This window comes from Pseudonaja textilis, chromosome 4 (assembly GCF_049901715.1).
Source record: "Pseudonaja textilis isolate UNSWEBS1 chromosome 4, rPseTex1.2, whole genome shotgun sequence".
Taxonomy (NCBI): domain Eukaryota; kingdom Metazoa; phylum Chordata; class Lepidosauria; order Squamata; family Elapidae; genus Pseudonaja; species Pseudonaja textilis.
The window spans coordinates 34263285-34286736 of NC_141993.1; the positions used below are offsets into that span (position 1 = coordinate 34263285).

At 35.7% G+C, this 23452-nt stretch overlaps 1 protein-coding gene across 1 annotated transcript; it reads left to right on the top strand.

Annotated features, from left to right (window-relative positions):
• The first annotated feature begins 452 nt into the window (after nt 1–452).
• Nucleotides 453–16009, top strand: TEX36 (testis expressed 36). The gene is made up of 4 exons (XM_026704979.2): nt 453–623; nt 3796–3927; nt 13767–13844; nt 15548–16009. The coding sequence occupies exons 1-4, from the start codon at nt 573–575 to the stop codon at nt 15872–15874; spliced, it is 588 nt and encodes a 195-aa protein (XP_026560764.1). The 5' UTR covers nt 453–572; the 3' UTR covers nt 15875–16009.
• The last annotated feature ends 7443 nt before the right edge of the window (nt 16010–23452 follow it).

A 23452-nucleotide genomic window follows, 5' to 3' on the forward strand; every position in this document is an offset into this window, starting at 1 on the left:
GACAGGAACATGCCAGGCTGCAGTAATTAGATTAGTTTCACCAATAAGCTAAACTCTGCAATTCAATTATCACATAATATATTTGCTTGAGAAGTCCCATTCAGAAACCTATTATTTCTCTTGTGGAGAGATGGAGTTGACATCGCTCCATACCCTGGAGTCTATTCACTCCCGCCTCAAAAAGAATTCCTCCATCTTTCTTTAATTCTTGGCCTGACGATTTCCCTGCATCAATTTGAGCTCCCCAGATGTCAGCTGGAAGCTCTTTAAAAGACAGAAACTACCTCAAGCAGAAAAGTAAAGAGACACAGAAGCGATTTCCCGCCTTTTCTTCGATGGTCGGGAAAGCCGTTCAGAGCGCTGGACACAACAGAAGTCCCTCAGCGTGACGCAGAAGCAAGGAACTTGACAACGGTAGCCGTGGCAACCAGAACTGCCTCCTGTACCTTTTGCTCTTCTTTTTCTTTCTCTTCCTCCGACTTGGAGGAGGCGACCCTTCCTTCTAGCTCCCTGGCGAAGTTAACACCCACACGCGAGGAGTCATCGGAGTGCTCGGCCTCAGTTTCCTCACCATGCCGAAAGGGAGGCGGGCCAATCCAAACACCACCCGAGATGGTATCTGGGTAAGGAAGGTGGCAACGGTCAGGCCAGAGTCCAGCTCATTTGGTCGATTTGGCACATGGAGACAAGGAAGAGCCCTAACCTGAAGGAGAGACGGTCCGCGAAAAAAAAAGGCATAATAGATCCCGATATAGGGGTGCCAAATGTTGCTTCGTCCAAGGAAAGATGTCTCTGTTTCGCCCTTCGTTTCTTTTTAAATCCCGGTCTCTGGTGTAAATACAGAGAGATTCCTGTCTCTTGCACTAAAGCACTTAAAAGCGAAGTTATACCTCTTAGCGAAGTATTGCCCTCTGCCTCGTTGCGTGATTTAAGGAAAATAATTTGAAACTTTATGAAACAGAATTATAATTCGCAAAGCATATACCTGGGTTGAATAGATTAAAATATTAAAATTAATATGGAGATAAACTTGTCCTCTCCCCTTGAGTTTGACTAACAGCTTGTGTGGTGTAAAAACTTATAATATCTTGGAGGAAGTGACTCTTATGGTCATCCTAGTTTTGTCACACCAGATTTGTGAGAGAAGAGCAATCTATAGTAAATGTTGCTCTGACTGCTTGGAGGAAAGGAGGCCGAAGAATAAGGAATAATATATACATATATATATACACATATAATATCTCAATATAATATATAATATATATTAATATATAATAAATAAATAAATATAATAATATATAATAAATATATTGAGTATAACACTTGCAGTCTAACATAGAGTACACAAACATTTATCTGCCTAGTATTACTGATGTCTGTGCAAAATGTTACCAGTTAAAGCACCCGCTCCAAAAATGGTTTCCTAAACCATTCTTCATTTTTATTTGAAGAAAATATAATTGTGATGTAGAAGCATTGTATATAATAGTAATGCTTTTCTTTGCATACAATTTAGCATTTCCTGCCTCCATCCTTTTCCACCCTCCAATTTATTGTTTCCTTCTTCATGCAATCTACTTAATTTGCTTTTTTTTCCCCTGTTCCTCTTTTTTCCCCTTTTGGCAAGAGAATGGCTCATTACCTTGCTCTCTAATGGGAGTATATGTTACAATAGAAGCAGTCACTATTATTGTTATGAAATGCCAAATTGCTCTGTGCTTTAATAAGGAACACACAGTGTTAATATAGATTATTTCTTTCATATTGAACGTAGAGAGCTATTGTTCTACATCATGCAAAATAAAACTTATGAAAGCTCTTGTTGAAAATATGTACAATGCAATCATGCTGAAGATGCACTTTAATATGTTCTTTTTTCACTTTTAATTTGGCCTTAATAGCAAGTCTCCTTGTCAAACATGCTTGCCCTTTATTCTTATGAATTGTCTTTTTTATTCCTATAATAATACTTAATTGGTTGGGTATTGCACTAAGGGATAATTTGTTCAACATTATTTAATTGAATAAAATTGGCTGAATTCACACAACATTTATACATTGCTTTTTGTTCTTTGCTGTTCTCACAGTTCTTTTTGAGAATCTCATCAAATCTGCCTATCCACATCTTTATGAATCTTCCATTCCTTTCCATTCTCTTTGTTCATATATTTGTTTTGCAATCCTCATTTATTCTCTCTGTATGACCAAACTGCTTTAATGTACTTCCTTTATACTAGTCAATCACTTCTATATTTAATCCATATTCGTTCAGCACCCATTCATTCTCAAGAATCTTTTTGTTTTACCCTGCACACTTAATTATATATTTTTAAGTTTCTTCTGACACATATTTTATGTTTCTTCAAACACACTCAACTTCTAGATATCATTCCCACAAGGTGGCTAGATGCACACAAAGCCGTTTTGTTTCTTTCTACTTATGAGTTAGCGGTTATTACCTACTATCTTTCTACCAGTTTTACGCATATATATGTCTGAGTCAATATCTGATGCCAGTTATGCCTTCCAGCTTCCACTGTTTAGTTCCATTGCTAGGTAACTAGATCCTCAGTTGCTCTGAACTCTAGCAATTAAACAACAGATCGGTGTATAACAAGTCTTCCCACTCAGGACTGCTAACCTGGCATGTATAATTGAAATAAAGCCTGGCTATCTAAAGGAATTCTCTCTCTCTCTTGTTCGTAAGTATTGTATCTGTTTTTAATTTGCACATTAAATCAATATTGAGTTGGGCGGCTTTATTAACATACCGTAGTACAGAAATTCATGTGGAGTCCTTGATGCTCTTAAAAACTCGTGTTTGCTTGCAGACTTTTCATTAACCTAATAGTTAACATCCTCAATTCTAAAGAGTGTGAGGTTTGCTCCCTATTTATCTACAGTATCTTGCCCTGCCAGTATTGGTAGAGGTGTGATTTTCTCCTTAGTAGTTCTTTGACTAGGCTATTGTTTTCTGCTTGATTGCTTTTCTGGGATTAATCTATGCTTGTCTGGCTATTGGTTACTGTATAATATATTTTCTGTCTTTTTGTTTCATTCTTGGCTTATTGTTTCTTTTTAATGGTGTTCCACGGTTGACTTTGTCCGTGTGTTGAGAGTTTAAAAAGTTTTGATCATGTCATCTGACTACTTGGTGTTCATTGATGATCTGCTGGTCTTCAGCCTGTATGTCCTACATAGTGACAGTTACAGTTCTTACTCTGTTGTAGGTGACCCCTCCTCTCCCCATCTCCTTCGTGCTTTCCCTCCTCCCTATCTTTTAATCGTACTTTTTATTTATTGCTATATCATTTTAATGTCTATTGGCTTTAATGTTTGTACCTTGCCGAGAGTTGGGGTGAACCCCCATCCTTTGTTCATGTCCTATTGGAGACATGAAAGGAGCCCCCTATTGGGCTTCCTCTAGGCAATGATGATGTCATTAACTAATCCTTTCAGCCTAGAAGCACTTTGGTGCTTCCAACATGAATGTGATGTGCTCTGTTCAGATCCCCCTCTAGATGAGATAATAAATAAAATAGTTCTGTTCAAATGCAATCCACCAAGAAGTGTATATGTGTGTGTGATGTATTAGCATATTTTATATATCATGTAACTTGGAAAATAGAAATTATTTATGTTATATTTTTATAAAGTGAAAATAGAATGAGATTTTGCTTCTATATAGAGCCTCTAGGTGTTGCTGTAATACAAACAATAAAATACAGATTATAAAATCTCTTGTTCATTTTTTAAGTATTGAGTTGTATAGATTATTTTGTTTGTGTTTTGCAGTTCAAACAGTGTGGACACCTGCAAATATATCCAGAATCTCTTACAGCTACAATGCAAAAGCAGATATTTAATATAGATCCCAATTGTCAAACTGAAAAAAATGTGCCACTGGTGTACAAAGAACGTGAGAAAGTAAGTATTTTTTCAATTTTTCCAATGCTCCAGCTTACCATAAATACAAATCTAAGTTTATTTTAAATTTTGAAACTTCTCAATTTTAATTTGTTGCTAAGTCAGTACTGGTATGGTAAGACCAGCTGTTTGTTTCTGGCATTAACAGATTTTCATTTACAGTATAACCTATTTTGGAATTTCAAAATTGATGCAGGATTTCTCAGACTAGTCAAAGTCCTGGGCTGTTGTGAGCGCATCAGAGGGATAGTCTTTTCTCTCTCTTTCTCTTTTTAGCTAATCAGACTTTCACAGGCAAAGTGGCAGCACTATCAAAATTTGTTGCTTAGATATTTCTGTAGTGGACAGAGCAAAATACCAAATGAGTTTTGAGAGATGGCTAAATCTCATGTTGATCAATATAGCACCTGGTTGCAGCCATATGCATAACTACCAATAGTAGCAGTTTTATTTCTTAATTATGTAGTTTTAATCACATACCATCACACAAATATTTATCATGGGGGAAGGCACTGTGGTACAGTGAAATTGATAACCCTTATATTAAATGTATAATTCTTTTTAGCTACTAAGATAGCACTTGCCAGTAAAATGTAATGAAATTGTGTTTATCTCAATGTTACATTCCTGTTTATTCAGAACTTTCACCTCATGACCTAGAGTCATGTGCCTGTGCCTTTTAACAAATACAGTAAATTAAAATAAATCTACCACAACCTGGTTTCTTTGATAGTATACCTTGGTGATATTAATAAATATTACATTCACTTATTAGAAGAATACAAATTAAAGTCATTTTCTCCATACAAACTGTCCTTACACTATGCAATTGTAAGGTGACAGTTTATATAGACATTATTTTCCCAAGCAAATATATCTGTCTTTTCTCAAACATATACCTATAGATAAATATGGTCTGACCTGATCACTGACATGTGCTGCAACAATTTTTGATATAAACAGTACAAATTCCTTTATGTTTGCTTCAATTTCTCTAAGGAGCCAGAAATTCCAGTTTCAGAACACTTAATCAAGTTCAGTTTGGGATGAGGTCACCATAGGCTTAACTCTAATCCCTTTATAAAATAAAAAAATGAGGGAGAAGCAAAGACACAAAAATGCTTCAGGCTCTTGATAAAATTGTTTATTATATTTTAGATAGTGTACAAATCCATCCTGAAGAGCTTTTGTTTCTTCAAAACTTTTTACACAGCACAGCTTCTAAAAGAAATTGATACGTAATTTATAGGAAGGATTTTAAAATTAACCCTTGAGGAAGGATTTGTGTCTGAAATGTGCTCGAGACAGTAATGAAATGATTGTATAGCACCTGGAGTTTTTTATTGTTCTTATAGAATCCTGAAGCTTTAGCTGAGCTGACTATTCCAATCAAAAACTGCAGTTTGCTCCGCTTTCTATTTCTATCCAAAGCAGATAAAGTTGATGTTATATGGAGTGATAGAGTATGTATGTGTTTGTATCAAAGTATGGTATCTACTTTGCATTTTAATGCTGGCATATCTGATAATAACTAGTATGTTGATCAATATGCTTGATCACCCTTTTTTACTCCTCCTGCCTCAGGGTGCGGATAACAACCTTAGATGCCTCTGTGCATAATTTGTTTCTACACAGAAACCGGGAATTAATTAATAATTAACTAACCATGGATGCAGCAATCAATATTAGCTGTACTCCCTGGCAGGCATTGCCATATAAAAATGATCAAGTGGCATGTATTAGAATTCTGCTTATTCCCACTAGTTGCTCTAAGTTCCTTTTCATTTATGTATACATGCCATTTTTAGCTGCTCTTCAGCCTAAGCCCTCACAGTAGCTTTCAGAATTGAAAAAAGAAAACAGGAAAATATCTAACAGACACAATTGCAAATCAGATATTTCAATAGACTAATATAAAGAGACCATAAAGTAACATTTAGGTTGATATAACATATCCTATAAATGTCTATTTAAGACAAGTAAAGCCCATTTCATTTTACATTACTTAATCCCCAAAAAGAACAATAGATTTGCAGTATAAACTATTGGTTAGGTTTGATTAAATAAGAAATCTGTTACTTCATGTCAAAAAGAATGGCAGGCAAAATTCTCTGGAACAAAAGTTGTAGCCACTACTGAAAATGTCTTATCTCCAGTCACTTACTCAGTGTTCACTCAACATGCTAATCCAAAAGTGAAGAAACTACACTGTAATTTAATTCACTGCATGAATCCAACCATTATCTATTCTATCTTCTTCTATCTTATTTATTTATTTATTTATATATATATATGGATCTTTGGTTGTTCGGGTTTTCTCCCGCGTAAGATTCGAAGTATCTAGGCAACGTTTCGATGAAGTCTCATTCATCATCTTCAGGCTTCTGTCTCCGGCTCTGTGCTTCTCAGAGTGATGTGAGATTGCAGCTGCTTCTTCCTTTTAACTGCTAGTGGGGTGGGACTTGATTGGGTGGGGGCTTGGCTGTGTTCTGATTGGGTGGGGGTGTGTTCTCATTGGTAGGGGTTTGGCTGTGTTCTGATTGGCTGGGGGGTTGGCCGTGTTCTGATTGGTTGGAGGCGTGTTCTGTTCAGGTGGGGGCTTGGTTGTGCTCAGGTTAGTCTTAGTTGCTGGGGGATTTGAGTTGGTGAGCTGTGATCTTGCTGTTTGGCTTCGAGTTCGTGGTCGTGCTGCATCTTCATAGTGGGTGTTGGTTTGCTTCATGTATGGCTCGGAGGGGTTTGAAGTGGGTAGTGATGCAGCTGCAGTGCAGCTTCTGGTCCATGGTCGTGTCTCATCTTCTGAGTGGGTGTGAGTCTGTTTTCTACATGGAAGTGTGGTGGTGGCATCTTGTGTGGCTCTCATGGGTGTGGGTCTGGTGTCCTTCTTCATGTTAGGCACTCGTCTGTTCATGAGGGCGGGTTTCCAAATGGCTGGAAGGCGGGAGGTGTCATCTCGTTTGTTCATGCTGTGTGGGCGTTTTTCTATCTCTATGGCTTCTCTGATTATTCTGCTGTTGAAGTGTTCGGTTTTGGCGATAGTTCTGGTATTTTTAAAATCAATTTCATGTCCTGCGGCTTTGAGGTGTTGGACCAGGAAGAGGTCGTTTCTTCTTTTTGATTGAGTTCTTATGTTCTTCAATGCGTGCACTTATTCTTCTGTTAGTTTGTCCAATGTATGTGGTAGGGCAGGCAGTGCAGGGGATTTCGTATACTCCTTGGTTTTCTAATTCGATTTTGTCTTTGGGGTTTCTTAGGATGGTGGATATTTTTCTGTTTGTGCAGAATGCTGTTTTGATGTTGTGTTTTTGGAGGATCTTGCTGATTTTGTCTGTAGTGCCTTTTATATATGGGAGGAGGGCTTTGCCGTTTTCTTGTTCTCTGTCTTGGATTTTGGTTGGGGTTTCTTTTTGGATTAGGTGGGTAATCTTCTTTCTTTGGAATCCATTGGCTGTAAGTACGTTGGTGAGAGTGTGTAGTTCGGTTTTTTGGTGTTGTTCATCGGCTAAGCATTTTGTTCTGGAGATGAGTGTCTTGGCTACGGAATTGATCTGTGCTGGGTGGTGGTGTGAGAGTGCATGTAGATAGCCGAACAACCAAAGATCCACATACAAATACCCGCGAGAACCTCAGAAAACAAATATTGCACCTCTACGGGGAGGAAACCCACCATCTGACCAGGACTTATGAAAAACTTGAAGTCCAAAGAGCCTCCATTTTATGTGACCTTGCATTCCTATGCAACTGCCGAGATCAAAATTTAATTCCCACAAGCTTCCAATTGAAATTCCACACCAACACAGCAGCCACCAAACGCATCCTAAAAAGAACAGAACTGGCCCTAATTAGAAATGAACTTCACACAAAAAGGTTTCTCCTAGACCAAATCAACAAAGATCTCCTCACACTCCACCTCAGACTCAGCAACAAGATTCACCCCCTACTTTGGGACAAATCCAAACAACTCGCTGTCTGGAGAGCCGAAACACAACACCTCAAAGCCACAGGACATGAAATTGATTTTAAAAATACCAGAACTATCGCCAAAACCGAACACTTCAACAGCAGAATAATCAGAGAAGCCATAGAGATAGAAAAACGCCCACACAGCATGAACAAACGAGATGACACCTCCCGCCTTCCAGCCATTTGGAAACCCGCCCTCATGAACAGATGAGTGCCTAACATGAAGAAGGACACCAGACCCACACCCATGAGAGCCACACAAGATGCCACCACCACACTTCCATGTAGAAAACAGACTCACACCCACTCAGAAGATGAGACACGACCATGGACCAGAAGCTGCACTGCAGCTGCATCACTACCCACTTCAAACCCCTCCGAGCCATACATGAAGCAAACCAACACCCACTATGAAAATGCAGCACGACCACGAACTCGAAGCCAAACAGCAAGATCACAGCTCACCAACTCAAATCCCCCAGCAACTAAGACTAACCTGAGCACAACCAAGCCCCCACCTGAACAGAACACGCCTCCAACCAATCAGAACACGGCCAACCCCCAGCCAATCAGAACACAGCCAAACCCCTACCAATGAGAACACACCCCACCCAATCAGAACACAGCCAAGCCCCCACCCAATCAAGTCCCACCCCACTAGCAGTTAAAAGGAAGAAGCAGCTGCAATCTCACATCACTCTGAGAAGCACAGAGCCGGAGACAGAAGCCTGAAGATGATGAATGAGACTTCATCGAAACGTTGCCTAGATACTTCGAATCTTACGTGGGAGAAAACCCGACAGCACAGTGGACTTGCCATGGTAACTATTTCACAATACTCCACAAGGGGGCTCCCTCTTGTGGAGGAATAGAAGAAATTGTGACGATGTGCAAGAGATAGTACAACAGCGTGAGTCCCGACTACAGATTTCCTGTCTAATACAGGATTGGAATAAATAAATATCCGGGCAACGCCCAGTTATCGGCTAATATTTTATAAAACAATGGATTTTCGCTTAATGGTGTGAACTTATTCAAAGTCAATTATGGTTAAGTAGCCCAGAACTCAGTGTATGAACTTTGCTTGGTTTAGAAATTATATTATTTTTTCATTATCCAATTTTGTAAGCCAAAACTAAGTAGACTATATTATGGAATGCAAAATGTCTCACCTTAATGATTGTAATGAACAGTTGCTTTTTTAGAAAGGAAAGATTGACATGTTAAGAAATATATTTAACTATAGTTTTAATCAGTGTAATGTTTTATAGTATGTTTTCATAGAGAAGGAGTTTATTTGTGGGAAGGAAATACATTTTTAACCTATAATATCTGAGCAGTTTTGCAATCTGGTAGGTGTTGTGCTTGTAGTAATTGCAAGCACACTTTAGGCATATTGAGTAATAAAGCAAAAGCTAGGCATTTTTGTGAAAATCGTTTGGTTTATACTTTACTGGTTTATCAAATGAATGATCTTTCATTGCTCCAACATATATTTATTTATGTTATAAAATCCACTTCTTTGTGTTTTAAAACCATTGTTTCTTGTCCTATGTCCTGGAACAAATCTGAACAATTCTGTCCCATCTTTTAAGTGACAACCCTCCAGATATTTGAAAACAGTTTTCATATCTCTTCTGTTCTTCAACACATCCGGTATCTCTACTTGCTCCTTAGTGGTTTCTCTCCAATCCCTTTATCTTATTCTCTTTTCTCTCTGCATATTAGTCAATGCTCTTCCTAAAATGTGCCCAGAACTGGATGCAGTAAACTAAATGTGATGTGATCAAAGCAAAATAGGGAAGAATTATAACTTGATTTAGTTTTGGATTCTGTATTTCTCCTGAAGCATCTTAGAATTGCTTTTGATTTTTAGAAGCTCATGTTCAACTAATGATGTATCAAGATAACCAGATTTTTACTGCATATATTGCTGCTGAGTTTGATCTCTTCCCATCTTATATTTATGATTTGGATTTTCCCTACTTAAATGTATGACTTTATATTTGTCCCTTCTAAACTTCATCTTATTTAATTCCATCCATTGTTCTAGCATATACTGTAAGATTCTCCTGATTTGTGATATTGTCTTCTAGGGTGTTAATTATCTCACTTCTATTTTTTGATAGTCATACAAATTTAGGCCCTGATCCAATTCATAAATATTTTAAATAATAACCCTGATCCTACATCTGAGTTCTGAGGTACACACTTGACAATTTCATACAATAATTAGTAATGGTTCTAAAAAGCAACTGAATCTTACACACTTGTTCTTTTAAAGATATGTCTTTGCATGCAAGGAAGAGATTAAAAGCAGCACATAAAGAAAGTGGTACAGTACTAAAGTTTATTAATTGGCAATAGGAAATACTTAATAGTAGAAAAGAAAAATGCTGGTTTTCAAAAGGTTTTTACATGGCTTTCTCTTTTTTGCTTTCTCTCTTTTCATAAATTACAAACAGTTAAAACTATATTGGTTACAAGTAATATATTAGTTTCCATTATTTGTAGTCTTACATCAGGTATACTTCTGAGAGGAATGGAGCAAGATCAGTCTTTGGAGACAAATTTATATGGGAGATTTTTCTTAGTGCAGCTGAAATATAAGCTGAAAATTAAAATAGCTACTTGTGTGTGCCTCCATTGCTATTCACTTCAGAATTCAAATCCTAGTATGATATTTTTAATACTTGTAATACAGGACCATATCATCAGAATGGAATGCATTTTTTAGATCTGTGTATAAAATAGGATATTAAAGACAATATCTTCTTTTTTCCCTGCGATTTTAATTTTTCCCCTGGATTCTGATATGGAAAGTTTTCAATCTAGAGATTGCAGAAATGTTTATTGATCTGGGATCATTTAAATTAAAGAAACAGAAGGATCTTCCCTATGGCATATATATCTGAACACCGTTAGCTGGAATTATATAAACCTTTCATGTCTGTGAAATTGGAACTTAATTTCCTTTGTGAAGTATATACAGCATATTCACTGAATTGTAAAAAAGCAAACATGGGGAGTGAGCTGAAAGATGAGATGAAATACCTGATCAATTATTGACCTCTTGACTGAAATAGCAGCAACTAAGTAATAATAATTCTGCTATTAATTGATATGGGATTTGTTTTATCAATGGTTGGATAAAAAGGCATGGTAATATAATAGACTAGATAATTTTGTGATAGAAATCTAATAGATTGATATAAAACATAATATATAAAACATATATATATATATATATAAAACCACTGGTTGAAAGTATAACATAAATTTTAAGATAAAACTTGGAACATCTCGTATAAAATGATGGAATAAATAGTTTAGTCATGGATGATTAATAACTGATAAATAGATAAACATATGTTAGTTTGACAATGTGAAAACCGATATAAATTGTGAGTAAATGACTACAAAAGTATAGCACAAAAGATACGTAACCAACTGATACTGTATGTATATAAAATGGAAGAGGATTTTATGTTTTTGTATGTGTATGTGTTTAAAAATAAAAAACTTTATTTTAAAAAAATTCTGCTATTAATGATGCTTGGAACAACCTATATAATTACTCTAAAATAGTAAATCAGCAGGTAGTACTGAATGAGGTTACCAAGGAAGAAATTGGTTACTTGTAAAAAGATAAAGAGCTTTTTCAAAGATTACATGCAGTCAAGATAATATCAGGCTGCACCTTTTTCTATTTAGGGAGCAAAAGGTATATATTAAATATATGAAACAGAAAAATTCCTGGTCCTGATAGCTATCCTGTTGAGTGATATAAGAAATATCTTGATCTTCTTTCAGTCCTATATTGCTGGAGATTTTATTGTTTATTTTATTTATTATTGCTGTGGTACCGTTTTCCCAATTTCATACAAGTTGTTGCCAGAATTTGTACAGTGAACTTGGCATGTCGATTACAGAAAACATGATTTTTAGTTGTCTATTGTGCCATCTGATTTTTTATAAAAGGATGACAAGGCCCAGATAATATTGATACTTTAGTTACACGTTCAGAAAAAAGGGAGTCCAGAATTTCATTGCATGCAGAAAGGGCCTTGTGTATGGTAGAGATAAGGATTTTGGACAAGTTTAGGCCAAATATGGATTTCCATTTTCATTAATTGGATGATAGAGGAATTATTAATTTGTCATTTGTACTTCTTTGTATGGTTTGGTGCAACAACCCAACAGGACGGACTTCAACGGATAGTTAGGACTACGGAAAAAAAAATTGCAACCAGCCTGCTTTCCACTGCAGACTTGTATAATGGACAAGCCAGAAAGTGGCTGAGAAAGTATTTACAGGCCCCTCACATCCCAGACATAAACTCTTTCAACTCCTCCCCTCAGGATGCCACTATAGGGCGTTGCATGCCAAAACAACCATACACAACGACAGGTTTTCCCTCATGCCATCATTCTGCTGAACACTTAATTACCACAGCACTATCTTGTGTCTAAGGATATTTACCCATGTAGTAGGGCTATATTATAGTATTCTTCTTATCTTTCTTATTACCTTGTCTACTATTGGTATTTTACGATTGTATTACTTTGTTGTTTGTATGGACACTGAGAGCTTATGCACTGGAGACAAATTCCTTGTGTGTCCAGTCACACTTGGCCAACAAAGAATATTATATATTGTATTTTATATTATACAATGCCCTTTATATGTTTAATTTGATATTGAATCCACTAACCTGTCTGAAGGACATTCTAAGTATTAAAATTGCTGAATTAAATAAAAATTATGAATGCTATATATCAAAATTTAATGATACATCACAGCAAATTGTCCAATCAGTTTTAGTAAATTTCCTAAACATGGGGGGGGGGGGGAGGGAGAGAGAGAGAGAGAGAGAGAGATTGTAATATGTATGTATGTATGTATGTTCATTAGCTCAGCATATTAATTAGCTGAGTAATGCCAATTCTTTAAAGAAGGACAAAGAATGTCACATTATTTACAGTCACTCACATCCCATTGCCCAAGACAAGCTTTTACAGAACCTTGCTTTCAAATAATGCCAATAGCTTATTTTGATAGAAGATAGAGGCTTACCAACTGTACTGTGTTTATACATCTGTAATAACTTGAAGGTGGAATATCTTAAAAATATTAGTTATAAAAAATTAGAAATGTATTGGTTCCAAGTGTTTGTTGTCCTTTAATTCCTAACACAATCCTGAGAATATTTAGATACATTGCATTTTTTGGTCTATATTCTGGTTATATTTTGAACACCAAAAATATTCTTTTTTCAGGTAAATACACTGCTTGGCTTTCTATGATTCTAAATTAAGAATAATAACATTATTAGGGTCTTATTGGAAAGTAGAAATGTGTTGACTTTGTTTCAAAGAAAACTAGAGTTTTCTTTGATTTTGTTTAGTGAGGAGAGCAAAACCAAGGAGATGGCTAATAATAAAATATAACATGCATCCATATGTTTTCTAGATTTGGAATTTAGTCCTTTTAAATACTTAATCTGCCATTTAATATATAGTATCAGTGTTTTGTACTGAGCTCATAAATCTCAGGTTGATTTAATTAAGAGTTTCCTCTTGAAGCTGAGTTTTTATTAGCAGTGGACTCAGTAGTAAGCCGCTAAAAGATATCTTGAAATTATTTTAGTAATTTGTTCCCATAAAAATAAAGTTGATTTAATTCAATAGCTCTGCAAGCATAAGATGAGATGAAATTAAATTCTGTTGTTAATATAGTGTACATTCTTTACTAATAGAAAAAGTAGGTTTGTATCAGACATATTTATATATATGCATGTAATTTTAATTTCTGTAAACATGAAAGCTATGATCCTATGTATGAATGTGCAAGACTTTTTTTCATTTTCTTTTAGAAACCAGTAAATACATTTCCATTTTCAATCCATGACAATAGACATTGTTTATTGTCTATGGGAGAGTATTTAGATTCTGTAAGTATTCTGTTTTAATGGTATTTTCTTTAAAATATTCTTTAATAATTCTCTGTAAGGTATGTAATGTATTATGGAAATGTTTATATTCATTCTGTATTACAGAATTTCCTTCTTCTAAACTGAATGGAAAAATTGATGACAGCTTATTGAAATGTTATGCCACATAACTAAACTTGATTATATATCAAGTTATAGGCTGTTAATTTTCTTTTGTAGAAATTTAGGTATATTAATAGCATTTATTATTTAGTAGAGCAATTCATATTTCCCCAAAATTTGAGACATACTTGAGCAGAGCTGTCAAACTGGTGGTCTGTGAGCCAGATGCATCATGCACAGGCCATACCCACCCTGGTTCTGCAAAGGCAAAAAATGTCACGATATGTCACGATACATCACGTGACACGATCAAGTTTGACATCCGTGTACTAGAGGATCTTTATTTAGTTCTTGAAAATGCAGAGACATATGTATACAGATAGTCCTCAACTTATGACCACAATTGAGTCCAAAATATATGTTGCTAAGTGAGAATTTTCTTAAGTGAGTTTGGCCCATTTTGCGATTTTTCTTACCACATTTGTTAAGTGAGCCACGGCAAATTTTAAATTAGTAACATGGTTGTTAAGTGAATCTGGTTTCCCCATTGACTTTGCTTGTTAGAAGATCACAAAAGGGGATCACATGATTCCGGGACACTGCAACTGTCATAAATGTGAGTCAGTTGTACAGCATCCAAATGTAAATCACGTGACCATGGGATGCTGTAATGGTCATAAATGTGAAAAATGGTCAAAAGTCACTTTTTTTCAGTGCTGTTGTAACTTTGAATGGTCACTAAATGAACTGTTGTGAGTCAAGAACTGCCTGTAATATCAAAAAATACTGACATGCAGGTTTGGTCATCTAAGATCCATCCAGAAGTTGTCTTATATATGGCCTGAAATACAGGTAGTCCTCGACTAACCACCACAATTAAGCCCAAAATTTCTGTTGTTAAGTGAGACATTTGTTAAGTGAGTTGCCCCATTTTATGACCTTGTTAAAGTTGTTAAGTGAATCACTGCAATTGAAAACTTAGTAACTCAATTGTTAAATGAATCTAGCTTCCCAAATGATTTTGCTTATGAGAAGATCGTAAAAAGTGATCACATGACCCTGGGACACAGCAGCAGTTATAACCAGTTGCCAAGCATCTGATCACATGACCATGGGGATGCGGCAAAGGTGGTAATTGTGAAAAATGGTCATAAGCCACATTTTTCAGTACCATCATAACTTTGAACAGTCACTAAACAAACTATTGGAAGTTGAAGACTACCTGTACTTACCAGAACTGCTTTGCACTCTTTAGTTAGAAACATATACATATTAAAAATGTATTACCTGCATCTATTCAGTAACGAGTGAAGGAATTACACATCTTTTTCACATTTGAGGAAAAGAGATTGGTCTTGCCAAGATACATGTTTTTATGAACATGCAGTACTTCTACTGCCCTTCTACTGCAATGAGGTTGCAAGAACTTACTTTTACTAAGTATCAGATGAGAATAAATTTGAGAAATAGTTTGTAACTAATTATCAACAAGCTAGCCAAGATCTTTTAGTAAAGTCTTTCCTGATGGTGCTTTAACACAATACAGAACATGCTATCTTAAATATCATTCTAAAATAATGCTTTCTCCTCATTTCTTTTAGGGACTAGGAGTAAGAAAATTTCAAGATAAGCGTCAACACTATTCTCAAAACTACTATTTTTTGGCCCATGAACAAATTCCTAGCAGCAATGCCTACCATTCTGTTTATCAGACTTCATTTGTCCAATATCCAGATATTAAACATTCCATTCTAGGTCGGTATCCTAAAAACCATATTGATAAATGCATTGCTCTACATTCTGCACCTAAGAATGATTACATGTGGTTTTCAAAATATTACACTGGTTCTAATCATATAGCTCCTACAGAGGCCGCTAAAAGCTCAGAACCTGAAAAACATTCAGCGGCTGAAGAAGAAATAAAATAAATCTTCAGGTTTTCATAATAGTAAAGCATATTTCATGTAGGACTTAAAAATGCTTTTTAAAGAAAGATAAGGGATCCAATCTTTCTCTGAAATGATTTCAATAATCTAAATGGCATTAAAGTCATGACAATTGGATGAATGGTTGTATTCATACAGTTTATTTTCCTACAAGATCAGTGCTGTCATAGGAAAAGCAAACTTTTAATACTGCTTTGAATATGCATTTAGTTTTCCCATCTCAGAGTAAATATTAACTTGTTTCACTTCTTATTGTGACTTCATCTAGTTACTCCTATAAAGTAACTATAATAATAATCTGCTCATACATACTAAATGGACTATTCATTTGTCATAAGCAGACATCTTTAAAGCTATTTTTAGGCTAGGAAAAAATGGGGAAATGGTACTTCAGTTCTCCAAGATGGAGGAACCTGTTATGTCAGATGCATAGAAGTCCACACGCAGTGGTCACTGTCACCCCATTAAGGTATGTAGCCTCTGAGGTGCTTGAAGTTATGTTTACACAACTGTTTCATATACATGAACATGTAAATTTAAACCTGATTGTCTATAGTACTCAAAGACAGAATATCCCCGATATTCACCCAAGCAATAATTGTGTAGTTTAACGGGGGAAAGGGTGGGGGTGGGGGGGTTATGCAAGAGTTAAGGGGCAGACATAGCACTTTGAGAGGTTGTAAATAGAGCCATTTACAGAAAAGGTAAGTTCTTACCTTTTAACCAGGGCAAATTGCCACTGAGAATAGCCAGGGCAGAGAAATCCAGGAATTGAGTCCAGGATTATAACCAGATGTTCAGATTGTCTGGCAAGGAGACAAAAACAAGAAGCCAATGGCATGCCAGTCCTGAAACAGGAAGCTGTTTCCAACAACAACTCTTACATAGCCCTGGTTCCTGGCATAACATAATTAGGGAGTTATCTCTTGAGGAAAATAGCTGACTACTTCTGTCCTTCCCTTCATAATTGTTGACATATTCTTGGACTAGGATTCTGGATCAAGCCCCCTATGATTTGAGTTAGATTTCACCTGTTCTGGTTCATTGACTCTGAACTGCCGCAATTGTCTGATTGCCTGATGGCTCCCCAGTCTGTTAGACCTGGTATCAGGTCTCCATTTTGAGCCACAGGTTTATAGAAGGCCATAACACTAGAGATGAATCTTAAGTTTGCTCTCATCTCTTACATAGAAAGCATAAAGGGGGATTGAAAACATGGCAATAAAAGTCTTGAAAACTATGATCTGAATGATAGGAAACATAAGGCAAGAATGAAGTGATGGAAGTAAATATCCCGAATAAGAAAACAAAGGAAGTGTGGATTGGAAAGAGGTTTCAACTAAGATCATTGTGAATTGCCCAAAGGTTTTCCATGCCTACTTGAAGTTTTCCATGCCTATTTGAGATCTTGAAGGTTTAATTGATAAGACCTATCAGTTAGTTACATTGTCTTCCCTGATCAAGACACTAATCCATGGACATCACTTATTTTATAACTATATTTATAAAATTCATTTTCGCAACCAAAGAAAGTGTTAGGAATACATGATTATTGGACAACATTACTTTTTTACAGTACAGACCATGTCATCAGTTATTCTTTATTTTGCACAATCTCATTAATTCTGCTGAATGTTATCAACTGTTGTCAACCATTGAGGTCATATGCCACCCAAACTCAAGGCCTTTTAAGTGATTGGGTTGAAATGAATTTGGCTTAATGATTGAATATCTATGGAGATTCTCAGTCATCCAGGTTATGGTTGTCCCAAAGATGTTTTTTTCAAGAGGCAACTGGACTTTCTTGTTTTTCTTTGAAGACGTTTCACTTCTCATCCAAGAAGCTTCTTCAGCTCTGATTGAAATATCATTGTTTTCTCATGGCTAGTTGTTAAAATTGTCTACTGAAGTTAGAAGATTCTGCAGTTTTCTGTGTGAAGCATACAACCATCAAGATGCAGTTAAGCCTTTTTGCCAAAAGTACTAATGCGAGATGAATCAGCAATAAAATTCTAAGCCAATACAGAAGCATCTCATTTAAATTATGTGCAGTATGCACACTCAGCATATTAATTGTACGCCATTTGATGATATACTTCATTTTATGGAATATTTCCAAATGAATGTAGTATGTACCCTCAACAAATATGGTAAAAATGGTGATGATTTCGTTTCCAAAAGACTCCCTTTTGAGATCCCTGTGTGCTGCTGCACATTTTTAAATACAAAACAATTAACATTATCAATAGAAAGTAACAATTAACATTATCAATAGAAAGTAACAAAGCCAAGAGCATGGCATTGTTAAAAGGAAGTGGTTTCTTACGTCATCACTGATTAAAGCAGCCTGGACTCTCTTGCAGTATCAGAATTTCCAGAACTTTAGCCAAGAATTTCATCCCTGAGCAGATTCCAAACTAAAATGCACGCCAGTTGCATAGTATGTGAAGTACTCCATGCTTTTGGGCATACGCAAGGGCAGTCTGGGTCCTCCTGTGGAAGGAAAAACACATTCTTTTTACATTTGTAATATTTATCGCGGGTTTAACATTACAAATGAATACAGCAAGCCATTTTATAGCAGCAATCAAAGATTCCAAATTACTTTATTCTACCTAATTCTATATAATCTAGATTTCATAAAGATTTTCAATTTTATATTTCACTTGCACATAATTATGTAGATCCCTGTTTATTAGATGATATCCATTCTAATTAACAGGATTAGACCAATATTTGTGCACAGAAAAATGAGCCTGAGCTTATGGAAAATGGCATTAGCATCTTGAACTTGCAAAGCAGGACAAAAGGACCATTGATATAATTAACCCAGGATAAAGTGTAACATTAACAAAAGATTATTGTGAGTAGAACATAATAAATAAGGATATTACTACTTATTTTTCATAAGTAATGGTACAATAGTATTAAGATTTCTCACATATTTCAGGCAGGAGAGCCATCAATTGCATTATGCTACTGTTTGTGACCTGTCTGTAATCTCAACACATGAATGCTGTATAACCTATTGTGAGTCTCAATAAAGGATTACCACATAGCGTAAAATTTGCTAGGAATACAAATTTCTAATGGATGCATATGTCTCCTTCCTCAGATTGAGGGAATTTTGTCATTAGCAAATACAGGCAAACCAAAGCAATATTTCAGTATTTATTAAATGCTCTGTCTATCTTCACCCATGTCATATATAATTTTAAAATATAGATATATTTAAATATAGATTTTTTTAAAAAAATAATTCTCAATAGGCAACTGCCCATATTATATAAGTAGTTTGAAAATTCCAGTCTTGCAAGTCTGTCTCCAAGCATCTTTAAAGGAAAGTTATTTAGATCTTCCCAGTGGAGAAGAAAGTGTTGAAAAAGAGTTCGGTACAGTATGTACATATTGGGAATCAGTCCCCTGAACTTGAATGCAATCAGTTTCTGATTATACAAGCAGTTTCTAAGAATTTATCTAATTTTAATTTGGGTAGGAAAACTGTTTCTCTGCTTTCAGAATTGAAAGTAGATGGAAGGAAAAACATCTATTTCCTGTGTTTCTGATGAAAGAGTTCATTGATAGGAGATGCTAATTGAAGAAATTAAGCATATTAGGTCATGTACTAGAACATCATATGTAATTTATTTGAAATATCTGTTCCAAGTTGCCAGCACAAAGTCTAAATAAAATGGGCTTGCAAAAAAAAAAATGATGAAAATACCCAAACCATTTTCTTAAAGTGCTTTTCTATGGGAATAATGTGCTAGTCTATTATAAAAATGTAATAACTTCCAAAGCAGTTTTATTTTGCCATTTCCTCCCCTGTAGGTTTTTGCAATATATTTCTAGAAATACTTTATGTAATGTAACACAAAACAATATCTACAGCAGTAATAATAAATTAGATGCAGTGGGAATTCAAGCTTACAGTTGTGTCCAAGGAGGTGGAGTAGAAATCATTCATAATGAAGAAATGGTAATTTTTATGCTGCATTTTGTATTGAGCCCCCAAATTATACAGCACAGCATTCTTGTATTTGATATAACCAGTGTTTTAAAACTGTACAAATACCCCATATGAATCTACAGCTATAAGCATTTTATATGTGATGGCAGATATCAATTCAGTCTCTGAATATATTTTAGTTTAACAATTTATTGAAACCACTGCAAATCAATAAACATGAAAAACATCTAATTTTCCTGAGTAAATATACAACACTGATAGATTTTTCCCAAAATTTAAACATGTTTACTTATTTAAAATTTATATTTGTAAGATTGCCCACTCAACACTGTCTCTGAACAGTATACAGATTAACACAGTGCCTAAAACAAAACAAAATCAGTAAATATAATGGAGGAATAAGATATTCACTAACTGAAATAGATACCACACCAGATATGCATAGCTGGATTTATTCCAGAGCTTGTGGGTGTTTGGGGCATGATTTCAGAGTTCATTTAAAAGCTTGCAGGATTGGGCCAATCTCAACTGTAGGGGGGCAGATTTGCTATTCCAAAGATCAAGCACTGCAAGACAAAAGCTTTCTAGATCCCATCAGATGTCATAGATTAGTAAATGAGGCACGAATTGTGCCACTTTGTCCTATCTTATAGGGCAGATAGAAATGATGAGAAAGTGACAATCTCTCACATAACCAAGCCATATGCCACGAAGGGTTTTTAAAAGTAATAGCCACTACATTGAATTGTATTCAGAGAGCATAGCAAATTTCACATTTTGGACAGAGAGGACCGCTAGTTTGAAAGATGGAATAAAGAGGCCATCTACCCTGTTTCCCTGAAAATATGACCTACCCTGAAAATAAGTCCTAGCTTGATTTTTACACATGCGCTCAATATAAGCCCTACCCCTAAAATAAGCCCTAATTAAGATCCCGCCCACTCCAGAGTGGATGGATAAAAATTAAGCTAGGATGGAAATGGGGGGTAGAGTTACCCTACTGCTTACCTTTGCACAGTTGTAGCCAGGCCTCACATACCCCGATACCTGTCTCTGAAGTAAGATTTGATAAACAAGATAATATAGCCCAGTATTTTTCAAACATAGCAACTTTAAGAGGTGTGGATTTCAGTTTCCAGAATTCCCTAGTCAATGTACCCATAAGAGAGGAAATTAACAAGAAACATGAAAATACTTTTCCTTGTACAGTGAGCACTTGAATCTCAGACAATCATTTTAATCTAACCCACTACATTCTTACAGCTTCCATGGAAATTAATAAAAAACAAAACTTTATTCGTGTTCTTGAACATTTCACTCTGTTCTTAAGGAAATACTATAGTGAAGTCATTTTGTTTAATTCCTCAACACTATTTCTAGCATTTGCATGTGAATACTGTATTGGCCACCCTGCTGTTTGATTAAACTAATGTCTTTTTTAAAAACAACTAGATGAAGCCAGATGCAGTATAGCACTTTCCATTTTCATCACAAAGCTTGTCGGGGAGGGAAACTGTAATTCTTGGAAATACATGACTAATGAGGATATGTATGTATGTATGTATGTATGTATGGTATTCAGCTTTTTTTCTTCATCCTGTTTGGTTGGGAGTCTTGGTCTGTGTTTATTGGTCTTGGAGTTTGCTGTGTTCTGCTTGATTGGTGTTTCTAATATCTTCTGTCTGTTTTGTAGCTTTTTTTTGTCTTGACTGGCTGGCAACATTGTGTTTCCTGTATTGGAGGCTTTTAGTGTGGCTTAACTCCGAGTAAACAGATGGCTATCATTTATTAGGAAGCTAGGTTTCATCTGGGTGCCTGGTTGGGGTGTGTTTGAGCTGGAGATATGCAGGGGGGGTCTGATTGTGCCTGGCTTGTGGTGTGGAAATTTTTTTTGTTTGTGAGTGCAGGCTTCCAAATAATTGACTGGCTGGTAGAGTCATCTCTTCTATTCATGCTTTCAGGTCTTTTTTCAATCTCTATGGATAAAGAAAAAAACCATTCTGGCACAGCGTAGGCTAGCATCAAATTTAAAACAGAAACGGCTGTGAAAGTCTGACTCACAGACGAACACAATACAGAAGCCTGATGATGGCAGATGAGATTCTGCCGAAACGTTGCTACAACTTTAAAAGCACAACTACAATGATGTGGGAAAATACCCGAACAAAGCTGAATGCCACACACACACACACATACACACACACACACACACACAATCTTCTGAGGGAACTCAGATGTGTAATTATTGTGAGCATTTCATATACATATAAATATAATGATCTTTTGGTAGGTAAATTGCTAGCTAGCAATGAAATAAATATGATCCCTTCAGAATCTGAAATCATTTGGTACTGTAGGTGGTTGGAAATGATTCACTGTAGTTGTTATCTCTGGAACAGTAATATAGAAAAATATCTGCCAGGACTGGAGAATTTACATTGTTCTTCATATCCTGTGGAGTTTTGTCAGAAGAACTCTGGTCCCTGCTGATTTCTAACCCCTTATTTTGATAAGCTGTAGCACAGTATGAAGCAACAATGGGTTGGAGCAGCTATATTGTTTACTGTGGAAGGCATTCTGCCCAAAATATTTTCCCAAGAAACATTGATGTATTCTAAAGGTCAGGTTGATGTTGAATTCACTACTAAGCACGATTTCATCTTTCGAAGACTAACGTAGCTGTGGTTGCTTCAGGATAAAGGTTAAATTGTTTTTGCAAGCACTGGAGAAGTGAAAAACACACCTTAATATGATATTTTTCATTCTAATAATGTGTACTGCCTGGATGAATGAAGTCAGGTACTTTATTCACCCAATGAACTTAAAATATTTGGGAATTTATCAACACGTGGTTACAATTAAATAGGAAGTGGTTATAATTTTATATAGGAAGATAAACATGAGGATGGATGGGGGTCATTCTTATGCTCTGGTGAATAGGATTTGCTATACAGTTAACAAAATACCACTAGCTTTTATAATAGCTATTAGCATTATATGAGTTCCAAAGGAATACCTGTTAACAAATATGTGCAATTTATTCTTATCTCTATTAAACATCTCTGGTTTAAAAACATATTTTGAACAAAGCATAAATTAAATCAATTACTATGTTATTAACAGGGATCAGTTGAATCCAGGGCTTTTGGAAATACATGTTTCTTGTTTTGGAAGATAGAATACAGTACACAAATTTTCCTGAGTATATGCTTCCCCTTTTTCTAGTTCCAATTCTATGAGTTATTAGACAATGAGGAACTCTTTAAAACCTGACACCACCAGTGTCTAAACTTCCTTGCGCTTTTGGTCTGGTTATACTGTTACCACCAATTCTATTATGAAAATTCAGTGCTTTCTCACAGTAACTAAAGGAGTTTCTTCCAGGCAGGGAGTTCTGATTATCTGGCAAATAAAGTCATCTAAATGTTGCCGGAAAGTCTGTATAGTTCTCTTGGCAATAAAGCAGGAAGTGTTTGCTTTGGAGTTTGTTCTGCTACATGACTTGACTTCCCTCTGAAGCCCCTCTTGCTTTTATTCCATTATAGATTAGCCTTAATTTCATAATTTCCCTTTGGTTTTATAGCAAAGGA

Excerpts from the sequence above, each read along its gene's own strand:
- TEX36 (XM_026704979.2), top strand. The coding sequence starts at position 573 with ATGCCGAAAGGGAGGCGGGCCAATCCAAACACCACCCGAGATGGTATC. Across the intron at positions 3,928-13,766 it reads TGTACAAAGAACGTGAGAAA|AAACCAGTAAATACATTTCC; the intron begins GTAAGTATTTTT and ends ATTTTCTTTTAG. Across the intron at positions 13,845-15,547 it reads TGGGAGAGTATTTAGATTCT|GGACTAGGAGTAAGAAAATT; the intron begins GTAAGTATTCTG and ends CATTTCTTTTAG.